Source organism: Ylistrum balloti, unplaced genomic scaffold, assembly GCF_031769215.1.
Source record: "Ylistrum balloti isolate Yb309-2 unplaced genomic scaffold, AGI_CSIRO_Ybal_v1 Utg370392, whole genome shotgun sequence".
Classification (NCBI taxonomy): Eukaryota; Metazoa; Mollusca; class Bivalvia; order Pectinida; family Pectinidae; genus Ylistrum; species Ylistrum balloti.
The window spans coordinates 375,146-398,050 of NW_026782271.1; the positions used below are offsets into that span (position 1 = coordinate 375,146).

Consider the following 22,905-nt stretch of genomic DNA (forward strand, 5'->3'; position numbering starts at 1 on the left):
GTGAATAAAAAATATAACTAATTAGATATTTCTGAAGGATGTCAGCACCCACAATTGTATGATATTTACTGGTAAACTGGAATTGCCCATTTTGTTTTCAAAACACAAAAACCAAAGGAAATTAACATAAACATGAAATTGGAGCATTCCTTGTCCTCTAGGATGACTCATCAGCCATTTGGTTTTCCAATCAAAATCAGTCCCCAAACTGAAAACAAGGAGATAAGGGGGTTTCCAGTTAATTTGAGAATAATCCATCGAGTACTTCTCAGTAAAACAGAAATACCCTGGTACCAATAAAGCCATTGATAATTAGAATCAAAATGGCTGTCTGTTGACCACTTTCAATATTCTTAGAAGTCCTCAAATTGACAATGCACAACTAGGGGCCCAGGTAACCTATAAACTCTACATATAAGGTTCAAGAATGATCCAGCCATTGATACATGTAAAAAAAATAGACAACTTATAGCTGTGAAAGAAATGTACACTTTGCAAACAACGGACATTACACTTAAAGTGTACAAGAAATTTGAGAATGATACAGTATTTCTAAAAAAATAGCAATAACAAAACTTGTTGATGGACCATGGGCAAAAACCGATTTGCATAGCTTATCAGCTGACTAGATAAAAGTCTAGTAAATGAGTTTTGAAAATGGGAACGGAGGTCAAAAGTTATGTGGTCACTGGCCCAACCACGTGGGTTTTTCTCGTGATACTCTGGTTTCCTCCAACAATTAGACCTCCTGCGTCCTTCCATTCCGGCCAACAAGAGTGATTAATACAAGCTGAAAGCTTGTTTTTCAATTTTTGTAAAATGAATCAAGTTTATTACCGGGGTATGTATACTAGTTAAAGTATGATTTGATGTAACCTTCAATATACATACACAAAGTATCCCTCAGTCATTAAAGTTCCCCTGCTGATGTACATGTACAAATAAAAGCCATTAATAACCAGGTCCCAGTCTTTAAAATTCATTTTCACTAAAATCAAGTCATCTTTTTGAATTCTGTAAACCAACTTTATTGTGTAATTAAATCTTTTGCAATATTCATATATAACAAAAGTTCATATCAATTTCTGTTCACCACACTAAAAACAAAGTTAGCATCAATTGCTGTTCACCACACTAAAAACAAAGTTTGCATCAATTTCTGTCACATGTATGTAGTATAATTTGTGATTTTGTTTCCATCAAGAAATTCATGTAAGTTAGTAGCATGTGAAAGTATTTTCTGTAGTCAAAGAGAAAATTCTCTTTGATGAGCTATAATCAAATGGATATCTTACCCCTTAAATCACCCTAATTAAAATATCATACCCCTTAAATCACCCAATTACAATATTATACCCCTTAAATCACCCAATTAAAATATTATACCCCTTAAATCACCCAATTAAAATATTATACCCCTTAAATCACCCAATTAAAATATTATACCCCTTAAATCACCCAATTAAAATATTATACCCCTTAAATCACCCAATTAAAATATCATACCCCTTAAATCACCCAATTAAAATATCATACCCCTTAAATCACCCAATTACAATATTATACCCCTTAAATCACCCAATTACAATATTATACCCCTTAAATCACCCAATTAAAATATTATACCCCTTAAATCACCCAATTAAAATATTATACCCCTTAAATCACCCAATTAAAATATTATACCCCTTAAATCACCCAATTAATATATGAACTGCTTCACTGATACATGAAGTAACAATGATTATATCAAACAACAAAATTGCTAAATGTCGTAGTTTGAAATAAAAAAAAATACATGTATAGATATAATCGGCTCCTTTTATGGAAAATGAAGTAGCAAATGATAACATGTAGCAGCGTTTTGTTTAATCGATATTTAAAATTTGTTTTGAATAAAATACATTTATATTTCCTGAACCTTAAATCATTGAATGAAATTCTGATATGTGTAAAACACAGACACGCACAGGGTAATTAAGGCAAAACGTACATTCAGTTTCATTTTGAAAGCTGTTAAAAATTGACTGCATATGAATTCTAAAGGTAGAATTTGTAACACAGGAGATCTTGAAAAAGAGTATTCTTGTCTACAAACAGTACATTGTATAGCAGTAAGTCATTGATACATATAACAACAATGTTCCATATTCACTGAGCAACAGTTGAAACATCAGTATCACAATGTCAATTTGTAGTATTCTAAATAACTTTTGCACAGCATGTTTCACTTTTTACATACTATATCCTAACTCACTTGTAAGTGGTGTGTTTCACATTTTACATACTATATCCTAACTCACTTGTCAGTGGTGTGTTTCACATTTTACATACTATATCCTAACTCACTTGTTAGTGGTGTGTTTCACATTTTACATACCATACCCTAACTCACTTGTAAGTGGTGTGTTTCACATTTTACATACCATATCCTAACTCACTTGTAAGTGGTATGTTTCACATTTTACATACCATATCCTAACTCACTTGTAAGTGGTGTGTTTCACATTTTACATACCATATCCTAAGTGGTATGTTTCACATTTTACATACCATATCCTAACTCACTTGTAAGTGGTATGTTTCACATTTTACATACCATATCCTAGCTCACTTGTAAGTGGTATGTTTCACATTTTACATACTATATTCTTAACTTGCATGTAACGTGTTTCATATCTTAAATGTCACATACTTGATAATTTGTATGTAAAACATGTTTCTCATTTAAATGGCAAAACCAGCTGATACATATATACTGTGTGTAATCTCCAGACAAAGTCTCTGTGTCTGTAAAGTGACAGCCATAAACAAGCACCAGCACTTTTAGTCCATTTGATGAAGAGACTGGTACTCCTTCTCTCGGCGTGCAAATGTCTCTGCGACCAGCAGTGGAAACACCAGAGTAGCTTCAGCACAGAGCTGTTCAATTATACAAAAAAATATAAAACAGGGCTTTTAATGTCAATCATAAATATGTTTTAACCTTTGATAAAATGGCTACTCTGTTTATATAAACATATTTTCATTCATTTCAAATCTTGTTTCAAAATCACACTAAATTTAAAGGAAAATTGGATTTTTTAAATGCAGATCAATTATTTGAAAAATTGAAACAGAGTTAGGGTTACAGGTAATTATGACTGAAAAAGAAACAATGATTTTGTGGTTTATACTACGTACAGTATTTGTAGTCTGAAGATCAATGTAAGCTACAGTACCTTAACAGGTGTCGCATCTTTCTTTATCTTGCCCCAGGACACTGCCTCATCAGGACTGGCTCCAGCATCACTACCATCAAACTCATTGGCTGTATTTATATACACTGAGAAATCGGCTCCATTTCTCTGTCAAACAACAGCAGCAGGAATAATGAAAATATATTAGCAGCAGGAATAATGAAAATATATTAGCAGCAGGAATAATGAAAATATTACACCAGCAGGAATAATGAAAATATTACAGCAGCAGGAATAATGAAAATATTACACCAGCAGGAATAATGAAAATATTACAGCAGCAGGAATAATGAAAATATTACACCAGCAGGAATAATGAAAATATTACACCAGCAGGAATAATGAAAATATTACACTAGCAGGAATAATGAATATATTACACTAGCAGGAATAATGAAAATATTACACCAGCAGGAATAATGAAAATATTACACCAGCAGGAATAATGAAAATATTACGGCAGCAGGAATAATGAAAATATTACAGCAGCAGCAATAATGAATATATTACAGCAGCAAGAAAAATGAAAATATTACACCAACAGCAATAATGAAAATATTACAGCAGTAGGAATAATGAAAATATCACACCAGCAGGAATAATGAAAATATTACAGCAGCAGGAATAATGAAAATATTAACCAGCAGGAATAATGAAAATATTACACCAGCAGGAATAATGAAAATATTACACCAGCAGGAATAATGAAAATATTACAGCAGCAGGAATAATGAAAATATTACACTAGCTGGAGTAATGAAAATATTACATCAGCAGGAATAATGAAAATATTACACTAGCTGGAGTAATGAAAATATTACACCAGCAGGAATAATGAAAATATTACACTAGCTGGAATAATGAAAATATTACACTAGCTGGAGTAATGAAAATATTACACCAGCAGGAATAATGAAAATATTACACCAGCAGGAATAATGAAAATATTACACTAGCAGCAATAATGGAAATATTACACTAGCTGGAGTAATGAAAATATTACAGCAGCAGGAATAATGAAAATATTACACCAGCAGGACTAATGAAAATATTACAGCAGCAGGAATAATGAAAATATTACAGCAGCAGGAATAATGAAAATATTACACCAGCAAGAATAATGAAAATATTACACCAGCAGGAATAATGAAAATATTACACCAGCAGGAATAATGAAAATATTACAGCAGCAGGACTAATGAAAATATTACAGCAGCAGGAATAATGAAAATATTACACCAGCAGGAATAATGAAAATATTACGGCAGCAGGAATAATGAAAATATTACAGCAGCAGCAATAATGAATATATTACAGCAGCAAGAAAAATGAAAATATTACACCAACAGCAATAATGAAAATATTACAGCAGTAGGAATAATGAAAATATTACACCAGCAGGAATAATGAAAATATTACAGCAGCAGGAATAATGAAAATATTAACCAGCAGGAATAATGAAAATATTACACCAGCAGGAATAATGAAAATATTACACCAGCAGGAATAATGAAAATATTACAGCAGCAGGAATAATGAAAATATTACACTAGCTGGAGTAATGAAAATATTACATCAGCAGGAATAATGAAAATATTACACTAGCTGGAGTAATGAAAATATTACACCAGCAGGAATAATGAAAATATTACACTAGCTGGAATAATGAAAATATTACACTAGCTGGAGTAATGAAAATATTACACCAGCAGGAATAATGAAAATATTACACCAGCAGGAATAATGAAAATATTACACTAGCAGCAATAATGGAAATATTACACTAGCTGGAGTAATGAAAATATTACAGCAGCAGGAATAATGAAAATATTACACCAGCAGGACTAATGAAAATATTACAGCAGCAGGAATAATGAAAATATTACAGCAGCAGGAATAATGAAAATATTACACCAGCAAGAATAATGAAAATATTACACCAGCAGGAATAATGAAAATATTACACCAGCAGGAATAATGAAAATATTACAGCAGCAGGACTAATGAAAATATTACACCAGCAGGAATAATGAAAATATTACACCAGCAGGAATAATGAAAATATTACACTAGCAGCAATAATGGAAATATTACACTAGCTGGAGTAATGAAAATATTACAGCAGCAGGAATAATGAAAATATTACACCAGCAGGACTAATGAAAATATTACAGCAGCAGGAATAATGAAAATATTACAGCAGCAGGAATAATGAAAATATTACACCAGCAAGAATAATGAAAATATTACAGCAGCAGGACTAATGAAAATATTACAGCAGCAGGAATAATGAAAATATTACACCAGCAGGAATAATGAAAATATTACACCAGCAGGAATAATGAAAATATTAACCAGCAGGAATAATGAAAATATTACAGCAGCAGGAATAATGAAAATATTACAGCATCAGGAATAATGAAAATATTACAGCATCAGGAATAATGAAAATATTACAGCAGCAGGATAAATGAAAATATTACAGCAGCAGGAATAATGAAAATATTACACCAGCAGGAATAATGAAAATATTACACTAGCTGGAGTAATGAAAATATTACACCAGCAGGAATAATGAAAATATTACACTAGCTGGAGTAATGAAAATATTACACCAGCAGGAATAATGAAAATATTACACTAGCAGCAATAATGGAAATATTACACCAGCAGGAATAATGAAAATATTACACTAGCAGGAATAATGAAAATATTACACCAGCAGGACTAATGAAAATAATACAGCAGCAGGAATAATGAAAATATTACAGCAGCAGGAATAATGAAAATATTACACCAGCAGGAATAATGAAAATATTACAGCAGCAGGAATAATGAAAATATTACACCAGCAGGAATAATGAAAATATTACAGCAGCAGGACTAATGAAAATATTACACCAGCAGGAATAATGAAAATATTACAGCAGCAGGAATAATGAAAATATTACAGCATCAGGAATAATGAAAATATTACAGCAGCAGGATAAATGAAAATATTACAGCAGCAGGAATAATGAAAATATTACACCAGGAGGAATAATGAAAATATTACACTAGCTGGAGTAATGAAAATATTACACCAGCAGGAATAATGAAAATATTACACTAGCTGGAGTAATGAAAATATTACACCAGCAGGAATAATGAAAATATTACACTAGCTGGAGTAATGAAAATATTACACTAGCTGGAGTAATGAAAATATTACACTAGTTGGAATAATGAAAATATTACACCAGCAGGAATAATGAAAATATTACACCAGCAGGAATAATGAAAATATTACACCAGCAGGAATAATGAAAATATTACAGCAGCAGGAATAATGAAAATATTACAGCAGCAGGAATAATGAAAATATTACAGCATCAGGAATAATGAAAATATTACAGCAGCAGGATAAATGAAAATATTACAGCAGCAGGAATAATGAAAATATTACACCAGCAGGAATAATGAAAATATTACACTAGCTGGAGTAATGAAAATATTACACCAGCAGGAATAATGAAAATATTACACTAGCAGCAATAATGGAAATATTACACTAGCTGGAGTAATGAAAATATTACAGCAGCAGGAATAATGAAAATATTACACTAGCAGGAATAATGAAAATATTACACCAGCAGGACTAATGAAAATAATACAGCAGCAGGAATAATGAAAATATTACAGCAGCAGGAATAATGAAAATATTACACCAGCAGGAATAATGAAAATATTACAGCAGCAGGAATAATGAAAATATTACACCAGCAGGAATAATGAAAATATTACAGTAGCAGGACTAATGAAAATATTACAGCATCAGGAATAATGAAAATATTACAGCAGCAGGAATAATGAAAATATTACAGCAGCAGGAATAATGAAAATATTACAGCAGCAGGAATAATGAAAATATTACAGCAGCAGGAATAATGAAAATATTACACCAGCAGGAATAATGAAAATATTACACTAGCTGGAGTAATGAAAATATTACACCAGCAGGAATAATGAAAATATTACACTAGCTGGAGTAATGAAAATATTACACCAGCAGGAATAATGAAAATATTACACTAGCTGGAGTAATGAAAATATTACACTAGCTGGAGTAATGAAAATATTACACTAGTTGGAATAATGAAAATATTACACCAGCAGGAATAATGAAAATATTACACCAGCAGGAATAATGAAAATATTACACTAGCTGGAATAATGAAAATATAACACTAGCTGGAGTAATGAAAATATTACACCAGCAGGAATAATGAAAATATTACAGCAGCAGGAATAATGAAAATATTACACTAGCAGCAATAATGGAAATATTACACTAGCTGGAGTAATGCAAATATTACAGCAGCAGGAATAATGAAAATATTACACTAGCAGGAATAATGAAAATATTACACTAGCTGGAATAATGAAAATATTACACTAGCTGGAGTAATGAAAATATTACACCAGCAGGAATAATGAAAATATTACACCAGCAGGAATAATGCAAATATTACACTAGCAGCAATAAAGGAAATATTACAGCAGCAGAAATAATGAAAATATTACACCAGCAGGAATAATGAAAATATTACACCAGCAGGAATAATGAAAATATTACACTAGCTGGAGTAATGAAAATATTACAGCAGCAGGAATAATGAAAATATTACACCAGCAGGAATAATGAACTAGCTGGAGTAATGAAAATATTACACTAGCTGGAATAATGAAAATATTACACTAGCTGGAGTAATGAAAATATTACACTAGCTGGAGTAATGAAAATATTACACCAGCAGGAATAATGAAAATATTACACTAGCTGGAGTAATGAAAATATTACAGCAACAGGAATAATGAAATATTACACCAGCAGGAATTATGAAAATATTACACCAGCAGGAATAATGAAAATATTACACCAGCAGGAATAATGAATATATTACACCAGCAGGAATAATGAAAATATTACAGCAGCAGGAGTAATGAAAATATTACACCAGCAGGAATAATGAAAATATTACACCAGTAGGAATAATGAAAATATTACAGCAGCAGGAATAATGAAAATATTACACCAGCAGGAATAATGAAAATATTACACTAGCTGGATTAATGAAAATATTACAGCAGCAGCAATAATGAATATATTACACCAGCAGGAATAATGAAAATATTACACCAGCAGGAATAATGAAAATATTACAGCAGCAGGAATAAATAAATGATGTAAGAGCAAACATCAGTAAATTCATCAATCTTTGTTATATTGGCAAGCTAAAAAAATTGAGAGAATTATAGTTAAATGGTCCTATGTAAAAGTTGCCTTTCATTAGAAAGAGAAAGTGAATGATTCTACTTGATATTACTTGTCTGTTGTGAGATAAAAGTTGGTTTTGTGTTTTATATTGGTTTGATATACATTCCATCATTTACAGTGTAAAATATTGTACATATCCATCTGTTATAGGATGTAAGAGTCCATCACAATGTTACAAATGTGATCTTTGACAGTATCATCCATCTTTTCAGGTGTGATGTTAAACACTGACACACTCACCATTACAGGTGTGAGGTTTGACACTGTCACACTCACCAGTACAGGTGTGATGTTTGACACTGTCACACTCACCAGTACAGGTGTGATGTTAAACAGTGACACACTCACCATTACAGGTGTGAGGTTTGACACTGTCACACTCACAATTACAGGTGTGATGTTTGACATTGTCATTCACCATTACAAGTGTGAGGTTTGACACTGTCACACTCACAATTACAGGTGTGATGTTTGACATTGTCATTCACTATTACAGGTGTGTTATTTGACAGTGTCACTCACCATTACAAATGTAATGTTTGACAGCGTCAATCATGATTACAGGTGAGATGTTTGACAGTGACACACTAACAGTACATAAGTATATTCGAAAGTGTCATCCACCTTACAGGTATGATGTTTGGCAGTGTCATTCACTATTACTGGTGTAATGTTTGGCGTTTCACACTCATCATAACAGGTGTGGTGTTTTACAGCATCACACTTACCATTTCATGAGTGATGTTTGACAGTGTCATTCAAAAATACACATATGATGTTTGACAGTGTCACACTCACAAGAACAAGTGTGATTTTGACAGTGTCATCCACCATTTCAGGTGTGATGTTTGACAGCGTCATCCATCCTTACAGGTACGTTGTTTGAGATAGTCACACTCACTATTTCAGGTGTGTTCTTTTACAGTGTCAGAATCACACTCACCATGAAGTTAGTGTTACAGGTGTGATGTTTTCACACTCACCATTAAGTTAGCGTTACAGGTGTGATGTTTGACGAGACCTCCTCCAAGGATGATCATTCCTGTGTTTATAGAATAAACAGCCTGGTTGTTCATTCTCCTGATATCTGTAATCAAAACACTGGTTATTAAAGCATGACCTAGTTAGGTACATGTATGATTAAATATCACTTCTGGCACCTACACTTTATATCTGTTAAAGAGAAATTGTTGTTTATCATCTCATAAATGCCATCAGAAAGTGCTGAAAATTTGAATTCCAATAAAAGATGAGAAGAAAAAATGAGGATAACAAAAGAAATAAGCAGATATAAGCATTGAATTGAATTGCATTAAGTTGATATGACATGTTTCATGGAATTTGCATCTGTTCAGTTGGCATTCATAAGCCCATGAATGCCACCTACAAGCAGTTCAATGCTTAAATAAGAGACATACCGCATAACAAGTCTACATGTATGTCTGTACAAAAATTGACACCTGAAGCAATAAATTTCACCAATAATACAAAGTTCTCATTTCTTTTTATTTTGTTCTTACACAATTAAGTATAAAATGTATTTATGAACAAATCAGGAATTTGATGGCTCACCAAAATTTGAGTTTTTTTACATTATATGAAAACAATCAAGGTTCTTTATTTCTCATTCAAACAAACAGCATGCAAGTTGAAAATGAAAAACTTGTGACAAATTTAATTGACCCAAACAGGGAAAATAAAATGTTGGAAATGTTGATACACAAAACAGTTATAATAAGACTCTGATTTTATAATTGAAACAGAATTAGTCAATCACAATAAAATTTTGTAAAACTTTTATTCTTAACCAGTGCTAAGACCACATATAGCAGTAGATACACCACTTGTTATAAACTTTTATAAAGAAATACATCTAGAAAAAAATACAATTGTACATGTGTTAAAATTCTTTTGGAACAATATTATACCTCAGTGGGCTTATTACCAGGCATAGATTTATTGATGGAATCTTGCTAGATACATCAATACATATTTATCACATAATCTGCAAATTTACTGTTGTAATATTTTTTGTGTACCTGTCTCTAGTGTAATATATCCTGAAGTGTTTTTCATTGAGTGTGCCAGTCAGAAATTGGTTGTGATGTCTTAAAATGGACACTGATGTACATGTAGCCACAAAATGGCTACCTCAATTTGATTTTGTCCTCTGCATTTTTATTTGAAACCCAGTGAAAATGTTTCTTTCCATGTCTAACTGATTAAATGTACAGTATATCTTAACTTTGTGTCTATTTCATATGAGATTTTTTTGTCTCAAGGTTTTAAATTTTGTCTGCCAAGGTTCGCAAAATAAAATCTTCTAAGACTTGTTTCATAAAATCTCATATTAAAAAGAAAACTTATTTAAGGTTCTATAAATATGAATATGGCAGAGTATTTTATGGTGGTCTTACCTTCAATGAGATCTATCACTAGGCCCGGCTTTCTGTAGGAATGGAAGTAAAGCATATCTCCGATAGATCCATCAGTGATCGCTGGACAAAACACAGGAATGTTGTTCTACAAGGCATGCAAAGGCATACTATATAGTAGGCAATTCTTGACCATGGTTCAATGTTCATCATTTTGTCCAAGAACAGCGAGGGTGAGTTTAGGATAGGAGTGAAAACTTGTTACATTTATTTAAACAGCATATTTAATCCTCAGAAGGTGAAAAAAACATCAGGCACACTCGTATGTAATGGTAGGTACAAGGGTGAAAATATTCCAATATATACACAAGTATTAAGTGTTCAAAATATTGACAGTTCCAACTTCTTTCACAAAATCTGACACTCTCTATACATATGTATTAAATACAACTGTACAGCCTTAACAATACATAGGAAAATGTATGCCAATTTTCCAGGAAAATACCCTCACTGATTTCCTCACTGTGAATTAGATAGTTTTAGATAATAATGAATGTTTAGTCCATAGCTATATAGACATATCTTTCTTTCCCGTAAAAGACAGATAAAGAAATAAAAAATAATTAAGTGCACTATTTACTAAGCTCAATTATGGCACAACTGTCATATCCCAGAAAAAAAGTTAAGATCACAAACTGACCTCAAGATCACTTGCCGACCTTGTAAATATCTTCCACCTTTGAATATCTTTTACGACTTGCACATTGAATCCAACTACAGTAAGTCTATACTAAACTGATGTGAACTCATCTGATCTCATAGTTGTGAGATATTCATCCTTCTTTACACATAGATGTAGATAACTTTGATAAAGAAAACTTATTTAAAGGATTACCTTGTAAGCCCAGTAGTAGACAGAATCTGGGTTGTCAATCTCCTTGCCAAGTCGAGCAATAAATTTGGATGGAAACCACAAAGTTCCCTTTAAAAACATAAAAACAATGCATGTAAATGATAAATAGTTAAAAATTTTAAATATAAGTCACATTTTTTTTGTATACTATTTATTCCCAAAATCAAATGCAGTACTTTTATTTAAAACCATGAATTTTGACCTATCGGAAAATATATTATTTCATAGTATCAAATGTAGAAAATCAAATTGAAATATTTTTCAAAACAGAAGTTTATGTCAAAGTTACACAATGTCAACTACTGAAGTATTACACACACTTTACCTCTTCTTGTTGTTCCTTCAACATGACATCCAGTTTAGGCATTAGCCAGTCTTCAAACAGGCCGTAATTGTCGTTAGGTACAAGCAAGTTTCCAATTCTGTTGATGCCTTTCTCTCTGAGCTCCTTACCCTTGAGACTAAAGTCTCCTATGTATGTCGGAGCTAAACACTTGATTAAATCTTCTTCTATTCCTCCAGCTGTGGTAACTATGCAATCAACCTGTCAAAGAAATATCAGTATTTTTATGTGTTATACCAGCAAAGCTTTTGAGTTCTAATAGATCTGATGAATTATTGTAAATTCATGTACACTCAGACAAGTACTACTAACACTTAAACTACTGCATCCTCTAGATTCACTGTACCAGTAATTTTATTACATTTTGACAGAAATTGAGCTAAAAGTCAATCTAAATATTTGTTTGTAAATTTGAAAAGAAATTCAACTGACATTTACCACATCAAACCCTCTAATGTACGTCCAAACACTTAAAAAAATGATTTCAAAAATGTTTATGAAATAGGTGATTGACAAATTTTACTTTGTTCATTTCAATATGTAGTCATTTGAATGGAATGACAATCTGATTTATTTTTGTTAACATTTTAAAAAGGAGTAAAGGAACTTTTATCACCATTCATTCATATAGTTTTGCTAAGGTACTTAGGGATTGTCTCCCTTTTTAAATTTGAAATCACAGTACATGTAAGTAAAAATTTATTCACTTTTTTTTTTCGGACAGACAAGGTACTGTTGCAGCGTGAAACATCTAAAAAAACCTACCCCTCCACCCTCTTCCCTCCTTCAAAAAGACAGAAATTCAATATGCCTGATGCTATACTACAACGTTTCTATCACAAACAATATAAAGCTAAATTAAGTTTCACTACTCCAGATGTAGCCCGTTTACTTTTTCTACTTTTACGGACAGCCAATATAGTTTTATAGGATAAACTTTTGTACAACATACAATGTGTATGTATATTACAAGTTTTCAAATCTCCAACAACACAATTTTTTACATTTATCTTTGACTAAATTCCATCAAACTGAACCCTTCAAGGATATTACTACTTAAACCATGGATATCATTATATATAGGTTTACCATGTTGTTCTGTACAAGGTATTTGAATACCTCCCTGACACCTGATGATATGAGGTTGGAGGTGTAGCTAAGAAAGATGGTACAGTTGGATCTTTTCCGTCCTACAGGATTCAAGTTGATCTCCTCTTGTCTATCCAGTGGAATAGGTTCCATCTTCTTATCAATCTGTTACATGAAAATCTTTTTCAGCTTCATCATTTTAATATGATTTTCAAATGTTGTCAAATGACCTTGAAATGATGTCATATTATAGATTTCAGAATATTTATGATTAATCCACAATGATGAAAATAACAAGCTGAGGACCAGCTCTCTAACATTTCTATAAAGTCATAAAAAAAAAGTTCTGACACAAACATTTTTAGAATGTAAATAACCAGAATACGGTATACTTGACATTTTCACCCTAACAAGGAACATATTCGCCACTTTTTGAATTTGCTCTGAATTTATCTATTTATTTTTTCATTGAATGTAAAACTCAATTCTGAATTTTTTATACAGCTGCACTCAGCACACTTGGATTCATCAAGCTCCCCAAACGTCTATTCAACTCCTACCCAACCCAACCGAGTTTGAAAAGGTAATCAGAGGTGAAATAAAGAACTCTTCACTAATCCGTACAAATGTTCAGAGTTATTATTAGTCCCCATTCAAATAAACATCAGAGTTACACAATGTCTGTTTTACAGTTCCTCAATAAAACAACACAGCTGAAATTGAGATTAGAAAACAGTAGACATGTTTTTTATCTGACATTCCTCACACTGCCTACAGTTGCCTATGTACAATGGTTTATAAATGTTACAATTCTGTTGAAATTTCCGTCTTCATTTTAAATATGTCATATCTGAAAACGGCAAAAATGGTGAAAATTAAAGAGGCCTGCGGATACAAATTTCTAGGAATACATTATTAGTTAATCAACTTCTATTCTGAACTAGGTTTATGAAATTAATCACCACAATTGTTTTTCTTATTTAGCTCATAAGACATGTATATTTGACAATCTGAAAAACACTAAATATATCGTGCATAATGTATTTGTTTTACTTTAATTAGTCATGTCTAGCAAGGTTGTCCATTACTCTACTGTCTAGTGTAAGAAACATAAAAATAATATTATATAAGAGATTATATCAAGTTTTAGTTTTTAAGAATTAATGGGATGACTTGAAATACTGAAATCTATATACACTATATAGCCTGCATCTACATGTAGCAACCATCTTGTTTTATTCATCAGTATAAAAAAGTGGCCAAATAGGCCTGTATCACACACATTTCATTCAATGGTTTTTATAAATGCATTAACATTTCGCATCTTTAACATATTGAAAGTTTAAGTTCTTGAGAAGAAGTTGTTTAAAGGTTTAACAAATTTTACCCCTGTCACCTATACATGTGTTAAGGTCTTTTCTTTTTTGCAAACTGTTATTTGTTTCATCCCAGGAAGCTTCAAGCTGAACATCATTATTCTAAGCCTTTTTGAATACAGAGAATTTTCTTTTAAATGGGAAAGTTGATGCCAAGAGAAAGGCTGACTGCTGCATTATAGCATAAACTTACCTAAAGGCTATAGATGAACTAAATGTCTAGTCACATTAACCAGAAGCAATAGATATATATATCCAGCCAGTAATTCATGAGACTAACAGAAAATTTCCCATCATAAGTTATCCAATGGTCTCACAATATTGGAACCTTTGCTGGCATCAGAAGTGTAGGTTGTATTACCTGTACATTTTGTATAGAACTACATGCACATGAACAGTAATGTAAACTGCCCAGCATTAAGAGCTCATGCAAGTGGGGCCCAGCATCTAACTTAAATTAAAAGGTTAGCTTAATTTACAAGGACCGCCCAAACAGTATGTAATGATTATTCTACAGAGCAGAAATAAACAATGTAGGCATTATGACTACATCTGTAAGCACATGCATGTATTTATCCTGCAACTAGTGCTGCCATTGTCAGTATAAGGCTGTCAGATGTATTTCAGCTGTAATCAACAGTGATGGAAAACAGCTGTATTTTAGCACATGCGTTAATTCAACATAATTACTTTCTGAAATTATTCAAAAAGTATGTTTAATAATAAAAATTACAGTTGAAATAAGCAATTTTATATGTTGTAATGTACAAGGTTATTTACAGCCATTCATAAAATCGCAGTCATATTCACTGAAGTTTGGACCTATATTTCTACACAGAACAATCATTTTTGCGTAGGTCATCAGGCAAAATTCAGTGTAATGTCAAAGTCAGGTAAACATTGATTGAACAACAAAAACTGTTTTAAGTTGTAATTTTCTGATTTTCAATCAATGTTGTAGGATAAACAGAATACATGTATTCTCATTATAGTCACTGAGGACTAGAAATGGATATGGTGATGGGGGTCACCACAAGTCATTAGTAAATTACCACGACTGTCTATTGGGAATGAACATAGCTAAATTATCTACTGGAAATATGCTGAGTGCTAAGGTGGCTAATTAACTACTTACAATATATAGTAGACTTTATGTTATACTGTTTTAAGATTCAGTTTCATAGAACCACAGGTAAATAAATAATTTACAGACGAAAGAATAAGATTTATAACTTTGTCATTACAAATATAAATTTATGATTAAATTTACAAATGCATACCATCTTATTAATTTCTTTTACAGCTAATCCAAAATTGGAGGCTTGAAATCCTGAGCAAGCATATGTCTGGAGGAGCTCATGGTAGTTAATACCCTTGTTAAAATCGTAACCTTTGACCTTAGGGACAGAATCTGGAATTTGTTGTGTACATTTGACCAACACAGCATCAGTTGCCATGGAAGGCGGCGCAGCAACCTGATCTAGAAACACAATCAATGTTGGTACATTTTGTAAGACACAACCACAAACCATACTTACATTTCTAAGCCAAATTTTGATAAGGATACTACAACAATATACTTTCAGTTTCATCCATTCACAATTTAATTATAACAGTGTAACAGAAGATGGTGTAGCCATGGTCTTACAAATTCTTAAAACAGTGTATAATCTTATGGAAATTGTCTGAAAATGAACAACTCATCTGTAAACATTACCAGAACATGACCTCATGATGGAATACTGTTCTTACTACCCAGTATACCCTGGTAATACATCTTTAAAAGTATGACAACATTAATCTATTCATCTTGGCAATTTTACAAGTATTCAGATGATTTTTTTTAAAAGATGCAGACAGAAGTTTGTACTTTTTTGCTAATTTTCAAAGACAAGATTTACTTCAGCTCATTCAATGTGCATGTCCCCACCCCTAAATAAAACGAAAGAGAAACAACTACCATGTGAAAAAGTTTTCTAGATGGATGACATAAATTGATTTACCTGATCCTAACGTCGACATCTCCGTTGCTGAATGCTCTGAGGTTTCTGTTGGAAATGGGTCAAGGTGTAGCTTGTGTCTCTGTGATGCTATATCTAAATCTGGATCTGGCTTAAAAAATTTCTGTTTTAGTACAGCTAGGGCCTCATCGTCTTACAGGTATGCTGTAATATAAATAGAAATATTTAAAACTTTTAAGGCTGACTGGTTGTCAAGGTGATTATATAGTGTTGTATGGTTGACAGCAGCTACCAGTAATTAGAATGCATGCTCATGATAATCATATACACACATATTGTCTGTTGACAGACCAGGAAAACTTTTTTTTTTGGAGGGGGATGACTTAAAAATAGACTACAAAATATACTTCAATGGATTAGTTATTATATTACACATAAAATATGACAGTTTTACTGGAGTTGAAGAATAAGTAAAGAAACATCTGAAGTTTAAAAAAAATCTAAATTCAAAATATTTGAAAGATATTTTTATTGTTGACCTTAATCTAAACAGGGACGTAGATAACTGTTATCTACGTCCCTGATCTAAATCAAACTTTTATTCAAAAATTTTCAATCCAATATGACTTACTTACAGTGCAGGTGTTGGGAGCTTTTGAAATACTTGCTCAGTTAGAAAAATGGTTTGTGAGTGATCAACTTTAAAATGAAAATGAAGACAAAGAAACCGAGAGAAACTTATGTTTTGGTACACTAATCATAATATGTTACTCCTCATGATGAATTCGGTACAATTTACAGAGGATCTGTCTCCTGTAATAACTTTTATTTACATATTGTATAACTTGAAACTAATTTTGATTAACAGTTATTGAACATTATTATCATTAGTAATTATCCGTACTATTTGGAGACTGACATTAGATTTGCTAATTCTTTAATGCTGATGTAAGTATAATGTAAATAAAAGTTCTTTTGTGGCAGAAGCAAATGTTCCACAGTCCTAACAGTAGGGACTATTTTGAGCATCTTTAATTACAAATATCAGTATTTGCCTTTACCAAACTATCAATATTGAATGAAATGGCAAAAGCAAAAACATATAATTATTTATTACTGTTTGACAATTTTTCCTTTGATGCCTTGGGTTCAAGATCCTAAACTGTATGTGCATCACCAAATTACAACACATCAGAGCAGACTGCAGTCAGTTTCCCTAGATTTTCAAGTCTTTTATCACATTTATACAAGCATTTCTTGGTTATTGTTGCATGTGTACGACCATCAACTCCAGTTAAAAACTTGTCTATCTCAATATCGTTGAATTAATCCCATACCTGATGAGTATCCTGAAAGTTTATCTACCTAAAGAAAACAGGTTTTGTAATCAGTGTTCCATACCTGTGATTAATGAATACTAAGCATATACAGCACATTGACTTTCCACTTTTGTAAAACCTTGTCTTTTTACCTGTGTCAAAATAAGTCATAGCTGACACAAGCTGTTGGTCTGTGACCAGTGGTTTTATTGGCAAATCACTGCAAGTTCTGCAGATATTTATCCCATTGAAACAGTTGTAGCCTTTTTATAACTTTGTCTTTTAAAAAATCTACAAAGCACATGATAACTGATCCAAGACCGTAGTATATGCAAACTGTTATGGGCCATCAGCCTCAGTAAACTGAGCTTGTATGCAGAAGAAGTATGATAAAAGTAAGAAAATGCATACAAGACAACAAGTATGACAACATAATCCCCTGTAAATTCTTCAACAAAAGTTCCTGAATTCTTGAACATGTCTAGTTTATGAGCAATTTTCTTAAATATTAAATGGCCCAAGTTCAACGATTTAAGAATGGAAGAGTTTGAACTTGTCCAAGCTTCAGGATTTCTTCAATGACTCATGAAAACTTCTTGAACAATACAGCAAGACATTTTCATGGGTGACGTTTTACTTATTGCTTGGTTTTTAATCTTAATTGATTACTGTGTCAACACAAGGTTACCATCAATGATCATTGGTTAATATTGATAATGAAAAATTACACTTATATCGAGGCACCAACAAGAGCTGAAGATTCATGCAAATCACGTTATATTTAAACGAGAAGCCCATTGGCCCAAATGGTCATCTGGCTACAAAAGCTTTCAGCAGGGAGAAGGGTCGTTTTTCTACTTTGAATGTAATCTTACTAAGAAGCTGTTTTCTTGAGAAGTAGGTAACTGTAACAAGTGTAACCTTTTTTTTAACAGTAAAGTTGGAGCTCAATCCAACCTGTGAAACTTGAAAAGAAGTTGAAATAGGTGTTGCACAGGAAAACCATGATTGCACAATCATGTTACCAAATGGCCTCCCTGGCTGATGTATCAAAGTTTTGACAAGGTTGAAAAATAACAACACGTTGTTGGCTACCTTTCCTTAACATTCCCACCAATTTTTAGCTCAATGGAACTGGAGAAGAAGTTTACAATGTTTTTCAATATGGCGACCATGGCAGCCATCTTGGATTTCAAACATACCCGAAAAATAACAACACTTGGTCAGGACCATTTTGCAATCATTTCATGCAAGTTTGAGTTCAATTTCACTGGTGGTACTTTAGAAAAAGTTTGAAATTAAACTTTTCCATGGTCGAGTAGCACTGTGGTAATACTCACTTTTCACCTATATAGAGACATCAAGGGTTAAATTCCCCAAACTATGTGTAAAAATATAAGGTCATATATCCTACCACATGGGTTTTCCCTGGGTATTCTGGTTTTCTCCCATCTATCAAGGCCAACAACAGTGATTAATATCAGCTGATAAGTTCAGTACTTTTTGTAGGATTTTTTTAGGCGAGTCTACGGCACCATTACTAATACTATTACTAAGAGATATAGTGTGTCCTCAGAATTTGAGGGAGTCCCACTGAAAAATCCTGAGTCCAGAACTCAAATATTTCAGACCCAGATATCACTAAGCTTGTTTCACAATTGTTGTAAAACAAATAAAGTTTATATCCTAACTATTGGGAACTTAGATTTATGTGAAACATATATATATATATATATATATATATATATATATATATATGTGTTTAATATAATCATGAAAATATATAAGTTTATCCTTGGCTGTCTATAACCTGTAGGCTGGCATTAACATGCCAGTGGAGTGCTCTGGTTTGAATGACTGCAGAAGGCATTTCATAGTGGATGCTCTTTACACTGTCTGCCATTTAATCTGGGTCCCATTCAATAGGCCGAGTGTTAAAGATTAGTATTCTGTTAACCACACTACATACTACATTTATTTTAATAAATCATGCCAGTGTTTTACTATCAAATGGTTATAGATGTGATTGACATTTAAGTGAACAGTAGAGAGAGTATAACAACATGTTTTTAAATTTGCATAGATTGAAATTAAATTGTAAGCAATATGTGTGACAGACACATGGTGTCAGGGAAAGCTCAACTGGAATAGAGGGTGTTTTTGGTGCGTGTGTTGGGGTGGGGTAGACTAGTGTGGTGAAGGGTAAATTTACTTTGTCAAGAATATTTTGTTGTAGGTGTGTAATGATAATATTTGAATTTAGTTATACATGTATGTAAATGTATTGACAATTGCGTTCATTTGTTGTTGTTGGTTTTTGAAAAAATAGTTGAATCCATTTTGCAATATTTGCCTTATGAAGTATTTATCAGTTTTAATGTTGTTATAAAGCTACATGTCAACAGAATATTGTGTTTTATGTGTGAGATGACAACAGAGTATCAATGAAAGCAAATATTCTGTATAATCAGTCCAGCAATAAATAAATTGAATTTCAGATTAACATCAATGTAACACTTTGCTTTGTCTGCCAGTACAATTTATATATATATATATATATGTAACCCTGGTAAAATACTAGCCGCAATATACCACTCGGCTAGAGAGAACTTCTCTTTAGCTCAATTGGTTGAGCGTCAGACTAGTTAGCCTGGGGTCCCCTGTTAGATTCCTGGCAGAGGCATTGAGATGAAAAATGACCTCTGTTACACTGGCGCCCATGTAGGGACCCGGAAATAGTACTTAGCCATGCCCCACCAGCATCGCTTTAACCCCTGGAAACTCAAGGACGAGTTATTTCGTGAAGGGGGAGTATGTAAACCTGGTAAAATACTAGCCGCAATGTACCACTTGGCTAGAGAGAACTCTTTAGCTCGATTGGTTGAGCGTCAGACTAGTAAGCCAGGGGTCCCGGATTTGATTCCTGGCAGAGGCATTGAGATGAAAAATAACCTCTGTTACATATATGTCCCTTGATTCAGTCTGAAACCTTTGTTTCTGCAATGTAGTAAATGCTGCATACCTGGTACTTTTTAGGATTTGCCTTTTTTCAATTCATGATGTCACCGAGATAAATATTTAGATGTATTGTTCACAGTTAGAATAGTACAGCACTAATGAGTATGATGATTTGTAGAGTTGTATAAACGAAACATTTCTGTGTCTAAAATGATAATTCAATATCAATTTTCATATTTATCGGGTTGTTATGCTGTCATCAGTATTTACATCAGTACGAATGTAAATTTCAATTAAATAATCATTTTAGCGACAGATTTTTCAGTTCGGTCGAAGTGTTGCACAGTTCATAATTCAAATGAATCATTTGTGTTGGTACACGCTTGTATTACATGTCAGCGTCGTGTGTCAATACACTCACACTTATAACTGGTATTAACTAGTATCCTCCTTTGTGTGGATGAGCTTCATCAGCAGAACTTAACAGGTCAACATCAATGGCATACCAAGGAATGGCAAAAAGAAAAGAAAAACCCGTTCAAAATATCAGGACCTTGAAAGCGTATGTACTATTTCCCTCAAAAAAGTTAACATGAAACAATCGTCTGTCACGTGTACACTTCACTTACATTAACAAGTTCAGCTCGATGACAGTCCTTTCGTTGCGTGTTACAAAATTGAAAGTTATTTAAGGAACTATAAGCAGATGATATAATGCATCCAACCAGTCGATGTACTGTGTCGCGAAATGCATAGAGTACTCGTGTATATTGTAGTGTCGAGACGATGTGCAACATCCGTCAACAATCAGGGTACCAGAGACGCTTTTAAATTTCTTTCAGCATATGCAGTACAGCTTCAGTTAACAGATTAATGATAGGCTGGTTTTAGAAATTTTAAAATGGTCATTTCAGTTTATAGTTCATCATTTAAATTAATTTATCATTTATATCAACATGTACGATTTAAACATTGATATAATTTCTGTATAAAAAAAATCCGGAAATAAGTGCAACTTTCCGCATAAAGTACTAGGAAACCATTATAAACTTCCGTTTATCGATTGTTTTTATAAAAATCATATCAAGAAGTGACAAAGAGCTCCTCTACGGCATGTATGATAAAAAACAGTAAGTTCCTAAGTGTGATCCGTCTTCTGAAAACAAGATGTTTGTTTGAGTAACCTTTCACACACAAACATGTTTCTTTTGTTGAATGAGAATAGTGCATTCTTTAAATATCTCTGATTGTACTTCATACCGCCGATTTGTTGATCAGGACAAAATCATGAATAAATTATTTAAGATTTATGTTAATGTACTGTAGTTATAATATGTCATTATGGTTGTTTAAGAACTGAACACGGTATCAACATGTCCTTAAAGCGTTGGGTATCTAAACCCTCACTATCATTCCATGTGGCTCCAGTTGTCCGTATATCAGTTGTTAGACAGTCTTAGAAATGAACAATAGTCAATACACATCTGTTTCATTTACTGTTACATGCTTTCAGCATCCAAACATAAAGTACATATATGTCAAGTGAGCACAACGCGGTACATGGTTAACAGTCCAGCCAGTTACATATATACTGCATGTATGTTGTACTGGTTTTGAAGTTAGATGTCGTTTTTTAATTTTCAAACAAGCATATCAGTCAATTTCTTTTCTCTTGAAATCCACACTAGACCAATCAAATTACACGTGTATGCTTTCAATTTTGCCATGAAGTGTTTTCACGGACGCAGAGAGCCTAAATGATGGTAACCCCCAGGACTTGGATCCAGAGTATCAAGGATGGCAATAATGTGAAATTGAAACACATACTTTCAAGTTTTAATCTTTTAAATTTTTGTATGAAAACGATGTCAGCTTTTTAATATGGCACGATATCCAATGTGACACTTCATATATTTGCCAAAAACACAATCATTTCTGTTACTGACATTTGTACAAAATGTTATACACTACACTATATATCTTACTTTGTTCTCCATTAACTATCTGTCTATTAC

The 22,905-nt window shown here is 32.5% G+C and overlaps 1 protein-coding gene across 1 annotated transcript; it reads right to left on the reverse strand.

Annotated features, from left to right (window-relative positions):
• Positions 1 to 1,004: 1,004 nt before the first annotated feature.
• On the reverse strand, positions 1,005 to 21,649 carry LOC132554301 (deoxyhypusine synthase-like). The gene is made up of 10 exons (XM_060218606.1): positions 21,520 to 21,649; positions 16,656 to 16,817; positions 15,933 to 16,132; positions 13,277 to 13,441; positions 12,170 to 12,388; positions 11,827 to 11,913; positions 10,974 to 11,079; positions 9,540 to 9,643; positions 3,222 to 3,347; positions 1,005 to 2,922 (listed from the first exon to the last, which is right to left on the reverse strand). The coding sequence occupies exons 2-10, from the start codon at positions 16,672 to 16,674 to the stop codon at positions 2,827 to 2,829; spliced, it is 1,122 nt and encodes a 373-aa protein (XP_060074589.1). The 5' UTR covers positions 16,675 to 16,817; positions 21,520 to 21,649; the 3' UTR covers positions 1,005 to 2,826.
• Positions 21,650 to 22,905: the final 1,256 nt, after the last annotated feature.